At 54.9% G+C, this 20,875-nt stretch overlaps 1 protein-coding gene across 10 annotated transcripts in view; it reads right to left on the minus strand.

The window, feature by feature from the left end:
* Nucleotides 1–1,150: 1,150 nt before the first annotated feature.
* Nucleotides 1,151–20,875, minus strand: part of DNMT3A (DNA methyltransferase 3 alpha) — a 102,436-nt gene continuing 82,711 nt past the window's right edge. For 6 of the 10 annotated variants that reach the window (XM_028099494.2, XM_028099492.2, XM_028099491.2 and 3 more), the window contains 19 exons: nt 20,133–20,348; nt 19,707–19,865; nt 19,159–19,266; nt 18,745–18,901; nt 18,259–18,408; nt 18,107–18,151; nt 17,295–17,374; nt 16,605–16,717; nt 16,318–16,501; nt 16,092–16,176; nt 14,073–14,218; nt 13,173–13,263; nt 12,835–12,983; nt 11,669–11,754; nt 9,483–9,552; nt 8,559–8,677; nt 5,704–7,766; nt 3,306–5,197; nt 1,151–2,227 (listed from right to left, as the gene is read on the minus strand). In XM_028099494.2, the coding sequence (XP_027955295.1) occupies nt 7,625–7,766; nt 8,559–8,677; nt 9,483–9,552; nt 11,669–11,754; nt 12,835–12,983; nt 13,173–13,263; nt 14,073–14,218; nt 16,092–16,176; nt 16,318–16,501; nt 16,605–16,717; nt 17,295–17,374; nt 18,107–18,151; nt 18,259–18,408; nt 18,745–18,901; nt 19,159–19,266; nt 19,707–19,865; nt 20,133–20,348 (2,100 nt within the window). In that variant the 3' untranslated portion in view covers nt 1,151–2,227; nt 3,306–5,197; nt 5,704–7,624. The remainder of the gene's footprint in view (nt 2,228–3,305; nt 5,198–5,703; nt 7,767–8,558; nt 8,678–9,482; nt 9,553–11,668; nt 11,755–12,834; nt 12,984–13,172; nt 13,264–14,072; nt 14,219–16,091; nt 16,177–16,317; nt 16,502–16,604; nt 16,718–17,294; nt 17,375–18,106; nt 18,152–18,258; nt 18,409–18,744; nt 18,902–19,158; nt 19,267–19,706; nt 19,866–20,132; nt 20,349–20,875) is intronic. The other 4 variants (XM_088026342.1, XM_088026344.1, XM_088026343.1 and 1 more) reach the window with 4 other exon arrangements.

Here is a 20,875-nt window from a genome sequence, read left to right on the forward strand (position 1 = left end):
TACAATTTTGTAAAGAAAAGTGCCCATGAGAAAAGCTTATTTTTTCCTTTTTCTCAAATTTCCCTTTTAGGATTTCTTTCAAAGCAGCCAACAAAGTGGTGCAGTCCTAAACCTCTCCCAAAGTCTAAGGCAGGAAAGAAACCTTGAATAATCCACCCTTAGGGGAAGCAGCCGTTGGCTGGGACTTGCTTGGCACTTAGGAGATAGAAACGCCACACCAAACGCCAGGGTCTTAGAGCTGAGATGTGGCAGGAAGATCCTGTTCCTATGTGTGTTCAGATTCCGGTTTTTAGATGGTGGAGACTGGGAGTCACTGAGTGACTCATAGACAAAGAATTGTGAGGATGAAGGGGACATTGCATACGCATGGACTCTTCAAGCCATAAGGCACAGTCCGCTTGCAAGACAGTTCTGAGAAGGGGCCGGGCAGCAAGAGGAGCCCAGACTCGGGGTTTCAAGGAAGCCCAGTAGTATCCCCAAATGGCTGCCCAGGACCTCTTCACTGCCATTCCCGGAGGCCCCATGCACTGCTGGCCAGGGGCCAAGAAGGATCTATCTTCAGCTGAGCTGAAATGGACTGACTTCCTGCAAACTGGCCCCACTTCTGCCTGCTTTTTGGAACTACCCAGAACAATCCCAGCCCCTCGGCCTTGCCCTGTCAGTGTTTGCAAACATCTCTCGATTCTCTCTTTTTTAGGCCAAATGCCTCAGTCTGTTCCAGGGCCCCTGCACTGTCCAGATTGTCTACCTCCCAGAAACCCCCTAGGGAGGGGAACAGTGCCCGTCTGACCCAGGCACTGGCACGAGGCCCCCCATCTCGCGGCTCCAGCCTGAAAACTCCTACCCCTCAGCCCAGGACAGAATTTGCTCCTTCAGCGACCTCGTCTCCCTCCGTAACTTATGTTGGAGCTTTGAGTTGACAAAACTGTCCCTCTTCCATCCAGTCTACAGCCCCTATTTAATGCTCACGCAGGTGATATTTTCAAGGGAGAAACTGCATTGTCTGGACCCAATGCCAGTCCCTCCCCACTTGGGCAGCACTTGACCCCTCCGGGAAGGCTGTGAACAGTCATGTCGGGCGGGGGGGGGGGGGGGGGAGGGGAGGGCGGGGGGGGAGGAGACGCAAGACAAAAGGACATTATTACGGTGCTTTTTCCGTTTTTCTTTTTGCACAAAAACAGTCCATTTATTCAAGTGTTCTCCAGCACAAGTACATTAGAAAGGAGCTTTATTATATTCTTCTGGGCACAAAAAAAATGTGATGAAGGCGGAACTGACAGACTTTCTACATCTGCTGTACGCATTGACCTCTTTAATTATTTCATAAACAGCTATGTCACGAGCATCACTTACACAGAGATACAACAGAACACCGGGGGACGGGGCTGGGGACCCGCTCAGGGTGGGGGGCCCCCTCTCCCGCGCCCCTCCTTGGATGTCCCAGAACCAGACTGTGAAATGTACATTATTATTGTCAATAAATAGAGAAGCAACCCTAAAAAAAAAAAATACAGTGGTGAAAGGATGCTGGAACCAGGAAAACAAACAAACAAACAAACAAAAAAAAAAAAAACCCCAAAGGAAAAAAAAAAAAAGAGGAACTGAAGAGAAAGGCTGGGGTGGGGGAGGGGCGGGGGAGGAAGTCCTGCATTTAGCTGCGTGGAATGTGGAGTAAAAGTGCTCTGCCGCGGGGGGTCAAAGCGAAATCGTCTGTAACAGTAAAAGGTATTACCAAATCAGCTACAGAGTTTATTCTTCAGTATGAATACATGATTTCCCACAAATAAGTAAGCACCCGCTACTTCAATGCCTCAGCTAAAACACATGAAATCGCTCATTTAGTTTTCAAGTACAAAGTTAAAATGCCTTTTTAATAATAATATATCAGAGTAAAATAATAGTCTCTTTTAAACTCCACTACAAGAAAACAAAACAAACAGTCATTGTCCAGACAGCAGACTTAATTTAACAATATATATTTTTAATAAAATGTTTTTAGCACCTTGTTGAGTCACCTCCTCCCTCTGCGTATTCTAAGAAATTTCGGCATTTTGGTTGGACGTTGAATTCTAGAGCTCTGCGACCGAATCAGTCTGGGAAGTGAAATGGGACTGGTGTGAGGCTTTCGATCCCTGCTCATCTCCACAGGTGCAGGCGCTGGAGGCTGCGGGACTGGGGTGGGGAGCGGGGAGCCGCCTGCCCTCCTGCAGCCCTCTGGTGGAGCAGACTGGGGGGGGGGGGGTTTCCAGTTACCAGAGTTCCAGGAGTCCATGGGCCTCCGTTCAGGCAATTCAGCCAGTCACAACTAGCAAAGGGACCTTGTGTCCTTGCGCTCGCTGCTTTAGACCTGCCTGTTTCTCCCGCCCCAGAAGCTCCACTGCCTAGGGTCCATGATGGGCAAGAGGTCACCAAGCAAAGGCCCCCCTCAGCCAGGTCTCTGAGACATCACGGGGACAGGAGGGGCTGCCCTCGCTTCCCAAAGACACCCAGGCTTTCCTTTACCAAAATGTAAAGATTCGAGAGCTTCTGCTAGAACCTCAGAGTCTATCCTTGCCATCAATCTCCCCCTCTTTCCTCCCAGATCCTGCAAACATGTGTCGTTAATCCCTGCCTCAGCAGGGTCAGGCCGGGAGGCTGTGCTAGCTCCGGGCCAGGCCTCCACAACACCCCCCCATCCTGTGCTGGAAGAAAGCCTTCAGCTCTCCTGCCAAGGACAACTCCGATGTCACCTCTAATCACAAGCACTGGGAGCAACTAGACTAGACAATGCCCGAAGACAAACTCAGATCCCTCACCTCCCGGGATCAGAATGGGGCCTGGCTGGAAATTCTGTTCTCGCCAGAATCTTGGGTCTGCTGTTCCCCTGACCAAAAGGAACAACTAGCCCTCTCTAGATCACAGCGCCAGGCGAGGCCCCAAGGCCCTAATCCACAGCTCGAGGGGACTCCTGCAAGTTTCCTAAAAATGACTGCTCCAAAAGCCACAGCAACCTCTGGCCAAGCAGAATGGCGACAGGAATTCAAAACCTCCTCTGAGATCAACTTTATGTATACCTAGATCGTCAAACGCAGGAAGACTCTGGATTGCAGTTTTCCTGGAGAACACGCTTCCCAGATGGCTCCTTCCCTTGCTCCTGCAACAGACCTTCCTGTGCTGGAGACGGTGGGCATTCTCATCTAGGTTTTCCCAGAACCACCGGCGAAGCAGGGAGGAGGGGGAGCCGACCCTCAAGAGACCAGTTCAATGTCCAGCAGCCTTCCCTGCTGCCCGGTCTGCCTGTCCCAATCCACACCCTAGCGACTCACCAAGACTCCCACGGGCATCTCCACCAGCCAACCACTCCCAGGCCTGTCTCAAAAGCTAAGAGGTCCTGGACGCTCTTTGGGGAAGTTTGCTTTCTAGAAGAATGTTCAATAGCAGGAAGGTTCTGAGGTCTAGAGAGAAAAACAGATAGTAACACACTCATGGCGTGATCTGCTGACTGCAAGAACCCTCTCCCCGCCCCAGTCCTCACCGGCTGCTCCCCCAGCCGACTGCTCTGCAGCCAGTCCCCCGGGGAAGGGGCTTAGCACCAGCCAGCTTGAGGCCTGGCCCACAGGGCTCAGCAGCTGCCTGCGGGAGACTCACTTCCTCCTCAGGCAGGCGGCTGACGGCTCTGTGACCCTGGCACAAGCCCCCGGCAACCTCCCCCTGACAAAAGCCACCCATCTCTTTGGCACCACCTTCTACTTGGCACCTGCCACAAATGGGGAGGCATCCTCCTCAGGCCCCAGGAGCCCTGGTTTCCAGGGGTAAATTTCATAAGAAAGATCCCACTGGGGACATACTCCAGAATTTTCCCTGGGCCTTCTTTGGTTTCTCCTACTCCACGCCCCTAACCTTGGCTTCACCCACAGCAAGTGTTAACGATCCCCTCCTTAATCCTCACACAACCCTGCCTCGGCCAAAGCACAGCCCTCCTTTAGAAGGCGACCAGATCCGTGTCCCCAGAAGCACCCCACCCAGGGCTAGCAGCAGACTGTTGCATCGGGCACAGCCAAGCTGGTACATTCCCAAGGTCCCCTGCACCCTCCCGAGTTCTACTGGGGGGACCAAGCCCGTGGGGTGGGCTGGAAGAAAAGCTGGTGTTTGCTAACGGTCATCTGGCCCATTCTGGGGCCTAGTCAGGTTGCTGGACCAGGAGAAACAAGTACTCTTCAGGATCAGTCACAACAAGCAGGCCTCCCCCCAGCAAGCTGGCCAGCCCACACTAAGCCCTCAGGCTTGCCGCCTCCACGGCTACCACACCAACCCCCTGGGTGAAGCTTGGGCCGTCGGGAAAGGCAAACTCCTTCATGTAAGCAGTGGACGAAAGGCCTAGGAGGGCCAGGAGAGCTGGAAAGTCTGTTTGCAGAGGCAGGCCCGTAAAGAGCCGGTCCTGACGCTGGGGGCTGCGAAGACCTTAGCCTTGGCCAGTGGGGGAGGGAGCACCTTGGACTGCCTGAGGCAGCCCCTCCTCCCCGAAGCCCTCCTGGAGTGGTGCTGGTGGACCCAGGCCAGGAAGATGGAGCCCGGCTGGAGAAGGAGGGGACGAGCGTGAGCACCACGGGTTAGGTACAGGGGTTCCAACGAGGGAGGGGCAGAGGTATTCCCCCTCCTAGCTGCTCCGGCCCCGAGGAGGCCCACCGTGGCCACCTGCCGCCACGTCACAGAGTTGGCAGGGAGCAAACTGGGTGTGATCTTAAAAACCAATCTGACAAGGAAACGCGTAGCTTGAAGCCCAGGACCAAGCACCTCAAAAGGAGTGGGAGACTGTGGCCACCAGCTGTGAGCTTACTCCTGAGCAATGAGCAAGGGATTCAAAGCCTTGGTTTAGTTTTGTCACCAATTACTAATTTACTTTATTCAAAAGATGAGTTTCACTGTCCCATTTTTCTTTTTTTTTTTTTTTTTTTTCCCAATGGAAGCCCCCTGGCCAAGATAGACCTGGATGTCGATTTTATTTTGGTTGGGGGAGAATAGGTAGGGGGAGTCGAGGGCTGACTTGACTGGTGCCTAGAGTTGCAGGTCAGTATCACAGGTTGCTAACAGAAGAATCTTTTGACATCACCAGGGGCAAAAGAGATAGAATGCTACCTGCTAGAGGAGAGCACCTGCGGGGATAAAACCTCCTCTTCCCGCCTTCAGCACCTAGCAACTTCTGGGATTGAGAGTCTACCTGCAATCAGGGCAACAGAGGTAAAGAGCTGCAGGGCCGACGCCACAAAGTCCTGAATCCTGGGGAGAAGAGCGCTGGGAGCCCCCCGGTTGTGTGTTGTGTGTGTGTGTGTGTGTGTGTGTGTGTGTGTGTGTGTGTGTGTGTGTGCGCCCATTCCGCATCGGTAGAGATCGGTTCCTGTGTATGCGTGTGGGATTGACTGATTGGTGTGGGGCTTATGTCTGCAGTGGGACCCGAGGCTCAGCACTCCGAGCCCCCTTGCCCCGCTCCCCACTACGTAATATTTCTTATACATGACCCTATCTATGTATTTATATAGCGCCTATCACCGTAGGCCCTATCTTTCTAGGGATGCGAACTTGGGACCATGTGCTTGACGGCACACCTCCCAGCCCTGCCAGTCCCAGGAGGTGCCATCCCCCCTCCCATTATAAAATATATATCTCTATATGCCACATATCTACACCCCATCTATCCAGGCAAGCATCTGCCCATTGGGCCCTCACCCTGGAGCCACCGATGCTGGCCCTGCCTACCGCCAACGCCTGCCTCGGTAGGAGGTGGAACCAAGTGTCCGTGCCCTTGGGGCTCCAGGTGCTGCCGGCTCGGGTGAGAGCCCAGCTATCATCAGACCAAGTACTAGAAAAGAAATACACACCACTCCAATCATACACACGAGGAGAGAGATGGCCTGGTCCTCCCTCCAGCCCTGACACGCACGACTCAGAGGAGGGGAAGAAGAGAGGAGGGACGCGCCCGGAAGGCCGGCCTCGGGGACTCCCCTGGCCGCCCAGCTGTCACTGTGCCCGGTGGCCCACCTGGCCCGAGGGGTGGGGAGCCAGGGCACCAGGGCCACCGCTAACTTAGAAGCACCCTGCTCCCCGCACCTCGGTTTGAAACCGCAAGGGAGGGGGGGTTGGGTTTTTGTTTTCTTAAAGAAAAAATCTGAAAACAAACATAATTATAACCAGAACCATAAGAATAATTATAACAAAAGGTGTCATCAGCCTCCCAGTATAAAACTGCAGCCTTTGGAGATGACCAAAAACATCACATTCCAGGGGCCGGAAGCCGCCTTGTGCACAGAGGGTGGATGGTGAGGGCCTCATAAAAGAACACACAAAAGGCGACTTAGACAGGAAAGCACCAGTACGTTTTGTATGTTTTTTTATTTGCTCCAGGTGGGGTTTTAACGGTCACTTGCCCACACTCTGGATTATTTCTGATCCCACCACAAGGAGCCCTCGAATCGGCTAATGTGAGAAATTGGGAAGGAAGACTCCTTATCCTGTCATCTTGCCGAGGGAGTCTCCTTTTTGAAAAAAAATCAAAAGGTTATTGCGTGAGCCTGGATGAATCCCACTCTCAGCTCTCCACGGTCCGACCCACCTCCCCTCACCCCCGTTTTTGGCAAGGAGAAGCAGGAGAACGCGGGTCCCGGATTCTCCCCCTTCACCTTGTTCAATACCGGGGGAGAAAGCCCACCACGGCAACGATTCACCTTCAAGCTGCCTCCCTTCTCCATCCTCGGTTTAACCCTTTGCACATAAGGCAACGTGGAAGCTGATGTTTTTACTCATCTCGCTGTTTAAAGCACCAGTATGAAGTCGGGTTGTACAGTAGTTAACAGTACCTTTTATATATAGATCTCATATCTATCATATATATATAAACTGTAAACAAGAGGTAACAGCGGCTTCTAGAAACTGATTTTCTTCAAGGTTTCCTGTGTGGTAGGCACCTGAAATACTGTATAAAAGGGTCTTGTGTGTTCTGTCTTCCTGCTGCTAGTTGGGCTCTGTTCTGCATGACCAGGAATGGTGCTGGCAAGACAGCTCAGTGGCTGGGAGGGAATTCTGCCGCTGAGTGTCACTATTTTCTGTCCCTTGCTTGTGCTCCTATCTGATCAGGCTAGAGACAACAACGAAAAAAAAAAAAAAGATATAGTAAAAAAAAAAAAATCCAATATATAGATTTCTATAGAATTTCCTTTTTTCCTTTTCTCCCACCCTTCTTCTGCAAGGTATTGTTACTATTTCTCATTACTGATTTTTGCTGCAATAAACCCTCTTGTTTCAGTCACAGCAAGAAACAAAAACCCAAACAAACAGAAAACCCCTCTGAAAAGAGTAGAAAACAAAAGGTTTGACCAAAACAAAAAAAAAGGGGGGGGGGTTGGGGGGGGAGGGAGCTTGGTTTTGTTTTTAAATAGGACTGAAGATTAACATTGAAAACTCAGGAGATGATGTCCAACCCTTTGTGCAAGGCAAAGCCCTCCGGTACTTCCGGCTCTGTGGTTTTTGTTTTAAATTCCTTTTTCTCTTCTGGGTGCTGATACTCCTCTCGATCCTCATGTTGTTGGTGTTTTGTTTTGTGTTTTTTGTTTGTTTAACTTTGTGTCACTACCTCAGTTTGCCCTCATGTCCCTTACACACAAGCAAAATATTCCTTCAGCGGAGCGAAGAGGTGGCGGATGACCGGCACGCTCCACGACCGGCCCAGCAGTCTCTGCCTCGCCAAGCGGCTCATGTTGGAGACGTCGGTATAGTGGACAGGGAAGCCAAACACCCTGGGGAGAAAAGGCAGAAAGGGCGGGGGTGAGCGCGGGTGGGTGCGATCCGGCTGCATCTTCCATCCTGTATCGCCAACCACGACTCAGGTACCCTGCCACTTGCCGTGGGTCTGAAGGGAAGGAAGCCAACCGCCGCCTGGGAGTGGCCACACAACAGAAACAAAGTTAGCATCAGTGAAAGACACCTCCGGAGATGCAGCAGGTACCTGAAGTCTATCCGTAATAAACACGCATCCCTAGGACCAAGCCCACAAGAGCAAGAACTCGACAAAGGAGCCGAACTCTTGCCCAACTGGAGGAGCTCCAAGCTTCTGTCTGTTCTCGTCGCGTATGTCAAGGGTCGCTTTGGCTAAACTGCAGTTACGCTGGGGACCAGGAGGCCGTCTAGCCCGTGAATCTGGTTTGCATCCAGTCAGGACATGAGGGTGCACGGCCCGCCTGGTCCTGTGCTGTCCTGGTTTGCACAGTTCCCGAAATGAGCAGCACGAGTGGAGGAAGCTCCTGGAGCTGCACTGTTTCCTGGGAGTTTAGCCGGACCCCTGGGAGCCACAGCCCCCTGAATCCACTCCTAGACCCCTCTGACCCTGGGCCCGGTCTTACAATGCACAGGAGTGTCCCCCTACCTCCAGGAACCTGCCCTGTTGGGAAATGCTCGGGGAGACCCACTGCTCACGTGGTATCTGTGGAAGCTACGAGCCCGGCCGGAAGGGGCAGCGATCCCTCCCTCAGAGGCCGCAACCGCCACGCGCCACACACCCCACGACACCAGCACATGGCCTCGGGTACTACCTTTCCATTTCAGTGCACCATAAGATGTCCTCTTTCTCATTCATGAAGACGGGGAAATGCTGGTCTTTGCCCTGCTTTATGGAATTCGACCTAGTAGTAATGGTCCGCACTTTGCTGAACTAGAAGACGAGGAGAGGAAAAGAGGAATGAGCACTCGTTCGCTGGCCATGCATCTAACACGTGTGCCAGGCACGTGCCGGGATGGGTGAATCAAACACGGACAAGGCCTGGTCCGCACAGGTGGCCGGGGTAAGGCTCCAGCCCGAGCCTCTGCAGACCCCACTGCCCTGCTCTTCTTCCCACTTGGAGGTCACCTGGCCATCCTTAGTCCAGGCTCGCTGGCCAAGGACTTGAGAGGGAGCAGCTCACACCACTGAACTTCCTAAGTCTTCTAAGAATGGGTTCTTGCACACGTGTAGTGACTTGCAGGCAAAAGGATCCCAAATTACTGAGGGGCGCCTGCAGAGCCGGATGCTGGTGCCCGCACTCATGGAACCTGACGCCCAATACACTCACTCCGGGAGATTTCTCCAGAGACAAATGCAGCTTCCACATCACAGGAGAAGGCGCCGTCCCGAAGGCTTGTGCAATAGGTCCTGGCCAAAACATTTAAGCGCCCTAGCAGATCCAGGGACTTTGGCAAAGACTTCTTAAGTGTCTGCTTCTCACAGGACCAGCAGGCGATGCTCAACGAGGAGGGACTGAAGACCGGGAAGGATTTCTGATCTCTCTCCTTGCCCTCCAGGCTCTCCCCCGGGCCCTCCCCTCCAGCCGACTAGGTGTACGACCCCGAGCCACCTCCTAAGCTGCGTTCTCTGCACCAGCAGCGGACACTGGCCTGGAGAGCACTCAGGCTCATCCTGCCCTCTCTGCCCTTCTCCCTACCCACCAGCAGAGAGAGAGGGCTCTGGCACCGGGGCTAACCTTGGCTATTCTGCCGTGCTCCAGACACTCCTGCAGCTCCAGCTTATCATTCACAGTGGATGCCAACGGCCTAGGAAGCAGAAAGAGAAGGTAATGACAGAGACCAGGAGACCAGCAGGGAGGCAGCCAGCAGCCAGGACTCACACGGAGAGGTAAAAGGGGACTGTCGTCACCCGCACACACTGAAACCCCCTTCAAACTCCCCCAGAACATATGCACACACACTGCAGCCATCCATGGACAGCACACCAAGCGTTAATCCTTAAACCTAAATTCCACAGTTGGTCTCAATCTACAAATAAGCAGATACCACCCATCCACAAAAAGGAAAACCCAGGGCACCTGGGTGGCTCAGTCCTTAAGCGTCTGCCTTCGGCTCAGATCACGATCCCAGGGTCCCGGGATCGAGCCCCGCATCGGGCTTCCCGCTCGGCGGGAAGCCTGCTTCTCCCTCTCCCACTCCCCCTGCTTGTGTTCCCTCTCTCACTGTCTCTCTCTGTCAAATAAATAAATAAAATCTTTAAAAAAAAAAAAAAGGAAGGAAAACCCAATGACTTTTATGCCAGTCATCACAAAACATACTGAGTTCTAGAAGTATCTGTCACAGGGGCACCTGGGTGGCTCAGTCGGTTAAGCGTCTGACCTGGGCTCAGGTGATGATCTCAGGGTCCTGGGGTTGAGCCCCGCTTTGGGAATCAGCACTGAGTGGGGCTGGCTGCTTGTCCCTCTCCCTCTGCCCCTCCCCCCACCCATGGGCTCTCTAATAAATAAAATCTTTTCAAAAAAAAAGTATCCGTCACAAAGCAAGCTTTGGGGGTGACCAGATGTTCCGTATCTTTGAATGTGGCGATGGCTGCATGGGTGTACACTGGATGAAATTCATCGACGCGTGCACCTTAACTGCACAGGTTAAAAAGCTTTAACTTCTGCACAGTGCCCAGAAGACCACAGTTCTGCGACGCTGAACATGTCACTTCTCAGAGAGCGGAGCAGATCACTGAACGTCACCTTTAGGGCTGACCTTTTCTGATATTTCACACAGCAGTCTACCATCTCAGCATGGGACCCACAGGGACCCTCGGTCAAAGTGCACGCCTCCAGCCTCCGCCCTACTTATGCACACACACACCCTACGTGGCCCCACACAGTACCTCTGCTCCACCTCGAAGCTCAGAGTTCTAGAATTTTAGAGTTGGAAGAAGCAGGTGAGAACAATCCCAGAGGACCTAGGTCTGTGAGGACACACTGAGTTCGTGGCTCCATGGAATACTGGACCACATAACCCGGTCTACTCTTCCGGGACACAGGTACAGCTGGGGAACCTAGGAGGGGGCACTCAACGGTCTGTAGGTCAGCTATCCCACAGACAGGACTCCTTCCCATCGATAAGCCTTCGCAAAAGACAGCAGCTTTGTAAAGCAGGTACGAGACTGGGATGTTTCTACAACTTCACGCTAATGGCAGAGAGGGAGAGAGGACTGAAGCCAGATTAGATGACGAGAACAATTTATAGATACAGCAAAGTTGACAATCCACTCTTAGAACATTCTGGAAAATATTTCCCTGCATAACAGATACCCAGATGAGGTGGATCTCACTCTGCTCTTGAACTGCTGACTCTCAATCAGAATTCCTTTCTCCTTGCAGGCCTTTTTATAATCCAACTATGACACTGAAGAAATGAAATTATCTTCGTTCCTAGACATTAACCTCTCTCTCTGTGTAACCTAAATAAAGAACATCCTCCCAACGATGGACCCGAAGCCACAAAGTGTGTGGCTAATATGCAAAGCAGGACTCTCTAAGCTGCACCCAGCAGGTGTGGCCCAGCTGTGGGCACCACTCTTCCCCATCCCAACTCCACCCACCCCAGCTTCACCTCTGGAGACCAAGGACGAGCTGACTCCAGATACATCACCAGTGCACAAGAACCAACGATGTAACTCAGCAGCATGGTGATTCTCCTATTTCAACCACTAGCCATTGGTTTCTCAGGCAAGTATTTTCTATACCCTGACTTCCCTTCTCCCTCAAGGAGACGGAAACAGAAGAACATGGTAGAGCAGCAAGCTAGCCAGCAGGGGAGGGTGCCCAAGAGCGCCCACTCAGTGACCTCCTCCTCCTTGGGCCGAGCTGCCTGCAGACACCAACCCACCGCCACCCCAGGCCCAAGCACTCTCACCAACCTGTTCATACCAGGAAGGTTCCCCCAGAAGTAGCGGGCCCTGTGTGCAGCTGACACTTCTTTGGCATCAATCATCACAGGGTTGGACTATAAAACAGGAGAAAGATTAAAGATGAGCGAGAGAGGAATAGCAGATGGTGCCAGGAAATTTTGCTAGTTTAGAGCCTTACAGCCTCAAAGGCGCTTGCTTTCTCCTCTCTCAGGAAGCCACGGCAGTGGGACAGCCTGAAGCCTCCAGGAAAAGCCAGAATGGAACCCAGCCACATTCCACATGCTCTCATTAGAACATTCTAGACCACTGCAGTCTCACTGAACATTCTGTGATGATGGACAGGTTTTCTGTCTGCACTGTTCAACGGAGTAGCTGCAGGTGGCTAATGAGTACTTGAAATGAGGCTCGAGCGACAGAGGAATTTTAATGTTAATTTAAATACCACATGTGGCTGAGGGCTACCCTAACTGGACTACGTAGCTCTAGCTCACCCAGAGGCTCTGAGTAAGAAAGTTCCAATGAGTGCAGACGTGTTCACTGTATGTCCAGATTATGAGCCAAATAGACACCTGCTCACACTTCAGAACACCAGCTCGAGGTGTTACTGACCCCAAGACTCTGGAGCATGGGCTCGAGCTCCCAGACCGCCCACCTGCGAATGCCTCTGGCCACAGAGACCCTCTGTGCATGCCTCCAACCCGGCTCAGCACAGACATGGGACCCACGTTATGGGGAATAAAAACAGGTAAGCCGTGTTTTTTACTTCCCAGGTGCCACAGCACATCTGTCATGGTGCCAGGGAGTGAGGGCAAGCCATTCTGGTCGGGGAAAATTGATGTGGCCACCTCAAAGGGCGCCCCTAGGGAGACACCACTCAGAACCCCACACTCTAGGAGCCTGGCACCCCACCCTATTAGGAACAGTCAAGTCCTTCAAGCCCTGAGGCCCATACCCACACACTACCTCTTAGAGTCAGACCACAGGTTCTGTCCAGAGCAGGCCTCTACCAGTTTCCTCCCTGTCTAATTGGGAAGCCCTCGAGCTTCCCGAACAGGCCCCTTGCAAAGCAGAAGTCACCAGTCCCCAGCTCCACAATGCAGATGAGACAGGGATAAAGCAGCAGTCCAAGGTAGAAGCCATTAGTGAGCTGGCCAAACCAAGGTTGCTGGCTATACCTCGAGAAATCGCGAGATGTCCCTCTTGTCACTAACGCCCATGGCCACCACATTCTCAAAGAGCCAGAAGAAGGGGCGGTCATCTCCCTCCTTGGGCCGCGCATCATGCAGGAGGCGGTAGAACTCAAAGAAGAGCCGGCCAGTGCCCTCTGAGAGGTCGGAAGAGAAAGCCATCAGCTGGGGCTGTCTGCACGAGACAGTGGTGTGGCTCGGGCACAGGGGGGGCAAGGGGGGACAGGGTCATCGGGAGTAGCTGTCCCAGGGCAGAAATGTCCAAGTAGGAAACCTACGTGCGGAAGCACCAGCTCAGAAGGTGGAGGGGTGAGCACAGCACCTACCGTAGAGTCCTTTACGGGCAGGGTTGACGATGGAGAGATCATTGCAAGGACTGCCCCCAATCACCAGATCGAATGGGCCCCACTCCTGGATCTGGGAGGATAAAGGCATGGGATGGCCTGATGTCCGGGGACAGAGGCAGAAAGCAAGAAGGAAGTTACCTGTGGACTTGGCCAAAAAAAGTACTTTGGCACCGGAGAGAAGAGACCCAGCTGCTCAGTATGCTCACGACATACCTTCATTAAGTACATACTACACACACAGACACACACACACACACACACACACACAGCACCACGGGCAAGTCGCTGAGGCTCTCTGAGCTCAGTTTTCTAAACAAAGGGAAGGGATCCAGTTGGATCATCTCTGAGGCCAGCAGGGAGACAGCTGTGTTCCCAATACGAAAAGCAGCCACTTAGGGGGAAGGCGGTCCAGGCCGGGCAGCTGACCGTGAAGGCACTCTGTGCTCTGCGCACTTTGGGCAGGGTGTCTGGGCCATCTGAATGCCCTCCAAACGCCCTTGGGGATCCCTGAGGGCCTGCAGTTTCCGGGTCGTAGACACAGTTAACTGGAAAGGCAAAGGGTCACCTGGGCAAGACCCTGCCAGAGTCCCCCCCAGAAACGGAGGCTGGTAAAGCTGTTGCCAAAAGTACTGGGAAAATGGGAACCAAAGCGCTCTGCTGCAAAGGCCCTGAAGCTAGTCAGGGGGCAGCCAGAGCCTCAAAAGGCCAGCTCCCGGTTCCCACTGGAATCTGCCCATATTCCACACGGCAGAGAAGAGACTGGGAAAAAGGAGAAAGGAAAAGAGCAAATGAGCAAAATGCCAGGGGGCCGCCGCCGCCCCCGGGAGCAAAGTGCAAGGGACACAGAGAAGTGGGGCGGGTCCCACGACACTGACGTACATGCTTCTGTGTGACGCTGCGGACGTCGCCGACGTACATGATCTTCCCCTGGTGCCGCACCATGCCCACCGTGATGGAGTCCTCACACACCTCTGAGGCGATGTAGCGGTCCACCTGAATTCCCAAGTCCTTCAGCACCAGAAGCCCTGTGCCAGCCAGCGAAAGGCACGGTCACTGGGGCTCCTCCCCAGCACCCTGGTCTTCGCAGGGGGCTCTCCGGCTAGCGGACGCACGGGGCAGCAACAGGCCTGAGCCCTACCCTGCCCAGTGAACTAACTGCAGGATCCTTCTGGATCCCATTTCATGCCGACTTTGATCTACTCAGAAGGCCGTCAAGACCAGACAAGAGGCGGTTTCCAGGACCAGAGAGAACAGCGGGTGACTTTTTGGGTGGCCTTTTCTTTGCTGTTCCTACATCCTGCATAGACTGCTCCTTCCTCACCCCCACCCATGGCCTCCTGCCGCACTTCATCCTCCAAGACTCAACATAAATGCTACCTGCTCCAAGAAGGTTTCATCAACACCCCCCACACCGCACCCTGCAGCCCCCTGGAAGCAACCCCCCTCCCCCCCCCACCCCGGTGTAAGCCCTCCACGCTTTGCATCTCTCTCCAACTCCTCAGAACCCTGTGTATTCCTCATTCAGCCCTCCTCTTAGGTTGCAAACGCTCTTCATAACAGAGGAGCTCACACAGGTTTCCTCCCGAGCAAACTACACTCGCTTCCTTACGATGACCCCTTCACAAATGTTTGCTGGATTGAGGGCAAGGAAACAATGAGAACAGACCCTGAGAGCCTCTGGAGAAATAGGGTTCAGCAGCACCATTTCCACTGCTCCCACAGACCTCCCCACCGAGGAGTTTTTCCAGCCTCTCAGGGTGTGGCGTGGTTTAAGAGGGCCTCCAGTTTCTGGCCTGGGAAACCAAGGCTGTAAATTAATTTCCCTAGGTTTATAGAATCTCAACACTAAGCCGAGAACAGAATATAAACATCTGGCCTGGGATGCCACCCCGCCCGGGGCCCTCTGACAGCCCGTCTCCCTCTGGTCACGTGAAGACACCCGTTCTGAGGAGGTTATTCCTTTCTTAAGAACTGAGAAGCCGTCGGCCTGGGGCTATGGCAGGGGGCGGGTATGTGTCAGTAGCACCTTTCGGGAGGGCTCTCGGGCAAGGTCAAGAACCGTATGAAACAAACTTCCTACACTGTGCCCCAGCTCTCCCTACAAGAGAGTAGTTTACGAATATAATGATGTGTGTGTAAGGATGCTTGTCACAGCGCTGCTCATAACAGAGAAAAATAGTCAACAACCCAACAGAGGGTTAGTTACATAAATCATGGTACTTTCCACCCAACGGAATCCTATGCAGCATTTACAAATAAAGGATGCAGTTCCATGTTAACATGAAAAAGCAGTCATGACAGCAAATGAAAAGGCAAGTTACAACACAGTGTGCGTTTTACTATACTCTCGTTTTATTTTTCTAGCTACGTAGGATTCTAGAAACACACATACATATATGCACGGAAAAAAAACATCAAAGGATATTCACCAAAACGCTAATTATAGAATTATGGGTGATTTATCTATTCTTTAGACTCTCTTGATCGTTTTTTGGGGGTTTTTTGTTTTGTTTTGTTTTGTTTTACTGTGACTTACAGTCATCGTACGACAGAACACTGCCTAGGTTTTCGTTCTGGTCGCCGAGTCTGTCCTTTGAGGCTTTGTGAAAATCTTCAATAATCTCTAACGATCACCCTGTCCAATGCTGGAGCGCACCTCCCCCCCCCCCCCCCCCCCGCCTCCCACCAACAAAGACACGTGCCCCCCGGACACAGCAGCTGACCACGATTTTACTCCTCACTCAACACAAAAGTTTCCTCGGCGGGGTACCATTTCAACGGCTGTCATGTTAACTATTGTTTAACGTGTGTGAAACACACGCGGTCCCTCACGCGGAGCTCCCCTGCCCCGGGACAGGGACGGCAGCACCTCGTGGGGCTCGGGGGCCACACGCTCACCTGTAGCAATTCCGTCAAATAGAGACAGCACCCGGATGGGCTTCCTCTTCTCGGCTGGGACAGGTGGGTACACCTTCGGAGGGTCCTAGGCGGCGAGCACAAAGGGCCAGGTAAGCGCCCGGGAGGATCCTGCAGGTGGGTACCCAGGGCTGGCCCCCCCAGCCCCGCTGGGACTGCTCTGGCTTCAGAACCCGCCCCCCGCGAACGGCCCAGGCCCAGCACTCACAAATTCCTGGTCGTGGTTATTGGCGAAGAACATCTGGAGCCGCGAGGGCCAGTCGTCCCGCCGTCGCAGCAGCCCGTAGGTGCCCTTGTGCCCACACATGTAGCAGTTCCAGGGGTCCTCCTTGATGGCTGCCTGGGCAGCCCCCGGCCCCACCAAGAGGTCCACGCACTCCACACAGAAGCACCTGGAAGGAAGCCCAGTGTAGCAGGGGCGGAGAGGGGGGGCTTCTCGGCCCCAGAGGGAGCCTGGCTGGGGGTGGGGGGAGGGGGCGGGCCGGGGAGCCTCACCTGCAACAGTTGTTGTTCCCACACATGAGCACCTCGCGCCCCCCGCAGCAGATGGTGCAGTACGATTGGTAGCCATCATCATCGTACTGGTACGCGCACTCCAGGAAGCAATTCTAGAGGGGAGAGGCCGGTGGGGGAGGGGGGTGCGTCAGAGACCACCGGGCAGCACCCGGTGCGGCCAGCGCGAAGGCAGGCTTTGCACCCGGCCTCTGGGCCCTCACCTAGGAACTGTAATCTGTCCTTGCAGGCGTGAGCCTGCCGCCTACTTGAGCCACACGTGTGGGAAGGGGCCAGCAGGTGTCCCGACCCAGAGCAGTAGCACAAAATCGGGAAGCCCCAGAGCGAGGCCAGAGAGGCAACTGCACCCCCTTGTCCCTCGCCGCAGCCCTGGGCTTTCCTCCTGGGCCCCCAAGGACGCGGCAGCCCACCCACCCATCTGTCAGCCCCCTGCCCCACACCAGGGACTGTGATATGGTGAGCCCACATCTGCGGACCAGAATGGGCTTTCGAGGGGGACAATCTTTCCGGGGAGGACAAATAACAGCAAGTCGAACACTTCAAAGCCCACGGGCCCATTTGATCAGGACTCTGCGTCCAGAGCAAACCACGGGGTCACCATGGCAGCTACTCCAGGCGATAGCGAGCCCTAAGACGGGAGAAGGCGCAGACCGCCGGGGGCTGTGCCCCTACCTTACAGTTTTGGCACATTCCTCCGATGAAGAGAGGGTGTTCCAGGGTGACGTTGAGGCTCCCACAAGAGATGCAAATGTCTGGAAAGCAGGGAGCGTAGAGAAAGCAGAGTGAATGTCTCCGAAGGGCCCCTTCCCACCTCGGCACCTAAGCCCAGCTCCAAGAAGGGCTACAGGAAAAGGGCATGTTGGAGCAGCGGCCCAAGAAGGAGGCAGACAGGAGTCTGGGAGGGTGCCCCATGGAGCAGGGGGGCATTGTGGCCCCAATCTCAATGCCCATTCAGCTCTCAGAGCGGCAATGCCACCCACCCAGGAAAGGCGTAATTCGAGGACGGGAACGTCTGAGAAGAGGGCCGGGGCCCCGGGGGACTCTGGAGACAGTCCCTGGGCAGTCCTTAAGTCTTACGCTCCTGCCCCCATCTTTGCTGGCCCTGCGATGCTCTAACGACCAGTGGATGAGAACAGGTAAGGAAAGGTAAAAGGCCAAAGGTCACAAGTTCAAGCAAATCCAAGAGAGGCCACCCTTCTCGGACCCACTGGAGTATCCCAAACCCTAATGACCAGCGCCTGCCATGGATAGGAAAGTAAGATGGCGGCACCAGGGAGACAGCTGTGTGGGTGAAGCAGGGTGGGGGAGGCGGGACGGGCAGGACAGAGGCCTTCACTGGGTACGGACGTCCCATGACGTTCAAACCTTCCTAAGGGCCTAGGCTACTCCGCACCGGGCCCTGCACTAGGAGCCAAGCCCTCCTGCCCGTCCCGGGGGCAACAGACTACGGACTTCCCAGGGAGTCAATGGCCATCGGGACTCACCCTCGATGTTCCGGCACTTCTGCCGCACCTCGTACACCAGCCGCTCTGCGGAGGGGAGGAGAGCCCAGCATCAGAGGGGGCCGTGAGGGCCACGGCCGCGCCTCTGAACGCCAGCCTCGCCGTGCCACTCTCTCCAAAGCCAGGCCAACTACCTCTTGTGCGTTCGTCAATTATCTCCTTGACCTTAGGCTTCTCCGTTGTGCTCTTTCGGGGCTTTTTGGCGGGTGGGGGTGGTGCATAGGCAGCTGCCTCGGGTTCGACCCACATGTCTGTGTAAACTTCTTTGTAGGGGTTCTTCTCTTCTGGATGGGGAAAGCAGGTGACAAGATCACGGTCACCACCAACAAGCAGTGCCGGCTTCCTCCCCTCCTCTATTCTGCCTACGAAGGGGTGCAGCCCGGTCCCCAACTTGTTCTAGCTCCCAGCTCTCCTGTGCCAGCAAGCCAATGGGGGGAGCGTATCCCGCGTCCCTGAGCAGCCCTGCCCCTATCCTGACTCCAGGGAAAGGGAGACTGGGGCCACATCCCCTGGGCCTCTCAACCAAAGAGCTGGCAGCTCTCCCCAAGCAGGGCCTTCCCAGCCCTGGTGTGGAGCTGCCCGGCGGGCAGCAGAAGGCTGGCCTGGGCACCTGCATTTACCTTCGGGTGGCTCCAGGCCCTTGGGGCCAGAGGGCTGGAACCCTCCGAGAGCCCACTCGATCATCTGTTTGTTCTGCACCTCCACGGCCTTGGCTGTGTCACTCTCGTCGCTGTCATGGCATGCCGGGAACAGCTTCCCCGCGCGGCTACTGGCCACCTGGAGGGCAACACGTATGGGGGAGTCAGGACAGGCTGGAGGACAGCGAGGGCAGCCTGAGGCGAGCGCTGGGAGAGGCGGCAGGGGAGGGTCACAGGAGAGTGTCAGAGGAAGGGAGTGCAGTAAGGGGTGAGTAATGGGGGGGGGAACAAAAGAGAGTCCCGGGGGGCCTTGCAGCTGGACCCTCTGCACTCCAGCTTCTAGACCAACTAGGAGTCCCTGCTGTCCAAGCCCCCGCTACTTGGAGGAGCACTCACCTGCAGGACTTCGTAGATGGCTTTGCGGTACATGGGCTGCTTGTTGTAGGTGGCCTGGTGGAAAGCACTGCAGAAGGAGCTCAGCGGCATCAGCTTCTCAACGCACACCTGGAGGAACCACCAACACCCTCGCTTTCTCCTTCTGCCCCACCCGTCAAGCCCCCACCACGTGCCTGGCAATGGGCAGGGACTGGGGCACTGAGACCCAACCTCCGCCCTTGAGAGGACCCGATGGATTGATAAATAACTCTATAATGCTCAAAGGAGGAGTCCAACCCAAACGTGGGGGAGGACCTCAATGCAAGCAGGAAAGGAGTTCTGGAGAAAGGGTCCTGGAAGGCAAGAGCCTGGCAGGCGCCCCAGCTCCCCGAGCCCCCCAGGGCAGCCCACTTTTCTCTAGGGCTTCTTCCGGTCCCATGTGGAGAGTGGGGGCGAGCAGAGCCCACTTCTTCCACCGCAGGCCCGGACCGAGCCCCCGGCCCCAAACTACAGGCCCTGGGACCAAGACCCGTCCCTCCCCGAGGCTACCACCAGACCCCAGGACTTACCACCGAGAACTTGCCGTCTCCAAACCACATGACCCAGCGGGTGCCTTCAGCTGCTCGGCTCCGGCCCGTCATCCACCAAGACACAATGCGGCCTGGCCACCAGGAGAAGCCCCGAAGTTTCCCCCACACCAGCTCCCCAATGCCAAAGCCCCGGCCGTCCTGGAGCCCCAAGGAGCAGAAGTCATTACGTGGTGGTCACGAGGCCCTGCCACCCTGACCCCCCCCCCATGGCAACCCCAGCCCTGGGCATCTGAGGGTCGGGACAGCCAGGAGGGAGCTGCATCTGAACCGCCCGAGACAGAGCAAGACTGGGCAGACGAAGAGGCCTGGGGTCAGGTGGAGAGAGGAGAGCAGGACGGGAAGAGCTGGCAGTGGAAGGACCCAGGAAAGAGCTGGACGAGGCAGGTGAAGGAGCGAGCCGCTCACCTCGTACTCCGGCTCATCGTCGGCTGCTTTGGTGGTGTTCTTGTCCCCCGCGTCTGCCCCCACGGGCTCAGGTGTGGTGGCCACGGTGGGGGAGGCAGGGTCGGTGGGCTGCTGCACCGCGGGAGGGCTGGCCTCCTCCACCTTCTGAGACTCGCCAGACCCCTGGTTTTCCTCCACAGCATTCATTACTGCAATCACCTTGGCTTTCTTCTCAGCCTGGAGAAACAAGGAGCAGAAGTTACCTTGACCTCTCCAGGTATTAGCAAGCAAGGCCGCTTGATACTGGGGGCGGGGCGGGGGGGGGGGAGGCGGGGAAGGGGCACAGCTCTTCTCAATCTCTTTGTGCTCTGGAGACAGTGACAGGAGGTAAAGGACTGAGTTCTCCGCTCATCAACTCAATTGGCTTGCCATGGAAAATGGGAAAATCTGAAGTTGGTCAGTGAACGCAAATCATTTGGCTGGTTTCCAGCCTTCTCTTGGGCCTCTCCTGAAATCTTCCTCCATAGGTCAGCCTCCATCAGTTGCCCACCCTCTGACATGGAAAGAGTAATTCTATTCAAAGAGTAATCATGCGCCTCAGCTTAGGCACAGATCTTGGCTCCATTCTCTCCTATCTTACTTCCCAATCACGAATTGGATCCTCTTGTCCTTTATTACAATTTTCCCAGGCAATCAACCCCTTCTATTCCTGGTCTTGGCTTCCAGACCACAAATCCAGTTTGGTCGTGATGTCTACAGATGAT

The sequence above is a fragment of the Eumetopias jubatus genome, unplaced genomic scaffold (assembly GCF_037043125.1).
Source record: "Eumetopias jubatus isolate StellerSeaLion01/CBP00866 unplaced genomic scaffold, mEumJub1_p1.0 scaffold_9, whole genome shotgun sequence".
NCBI lineage: Eukaryota > Metazoa > Chordata > Mammalia > Carnivora > Otariidae > Eumetopias > Eumetopias jubatus.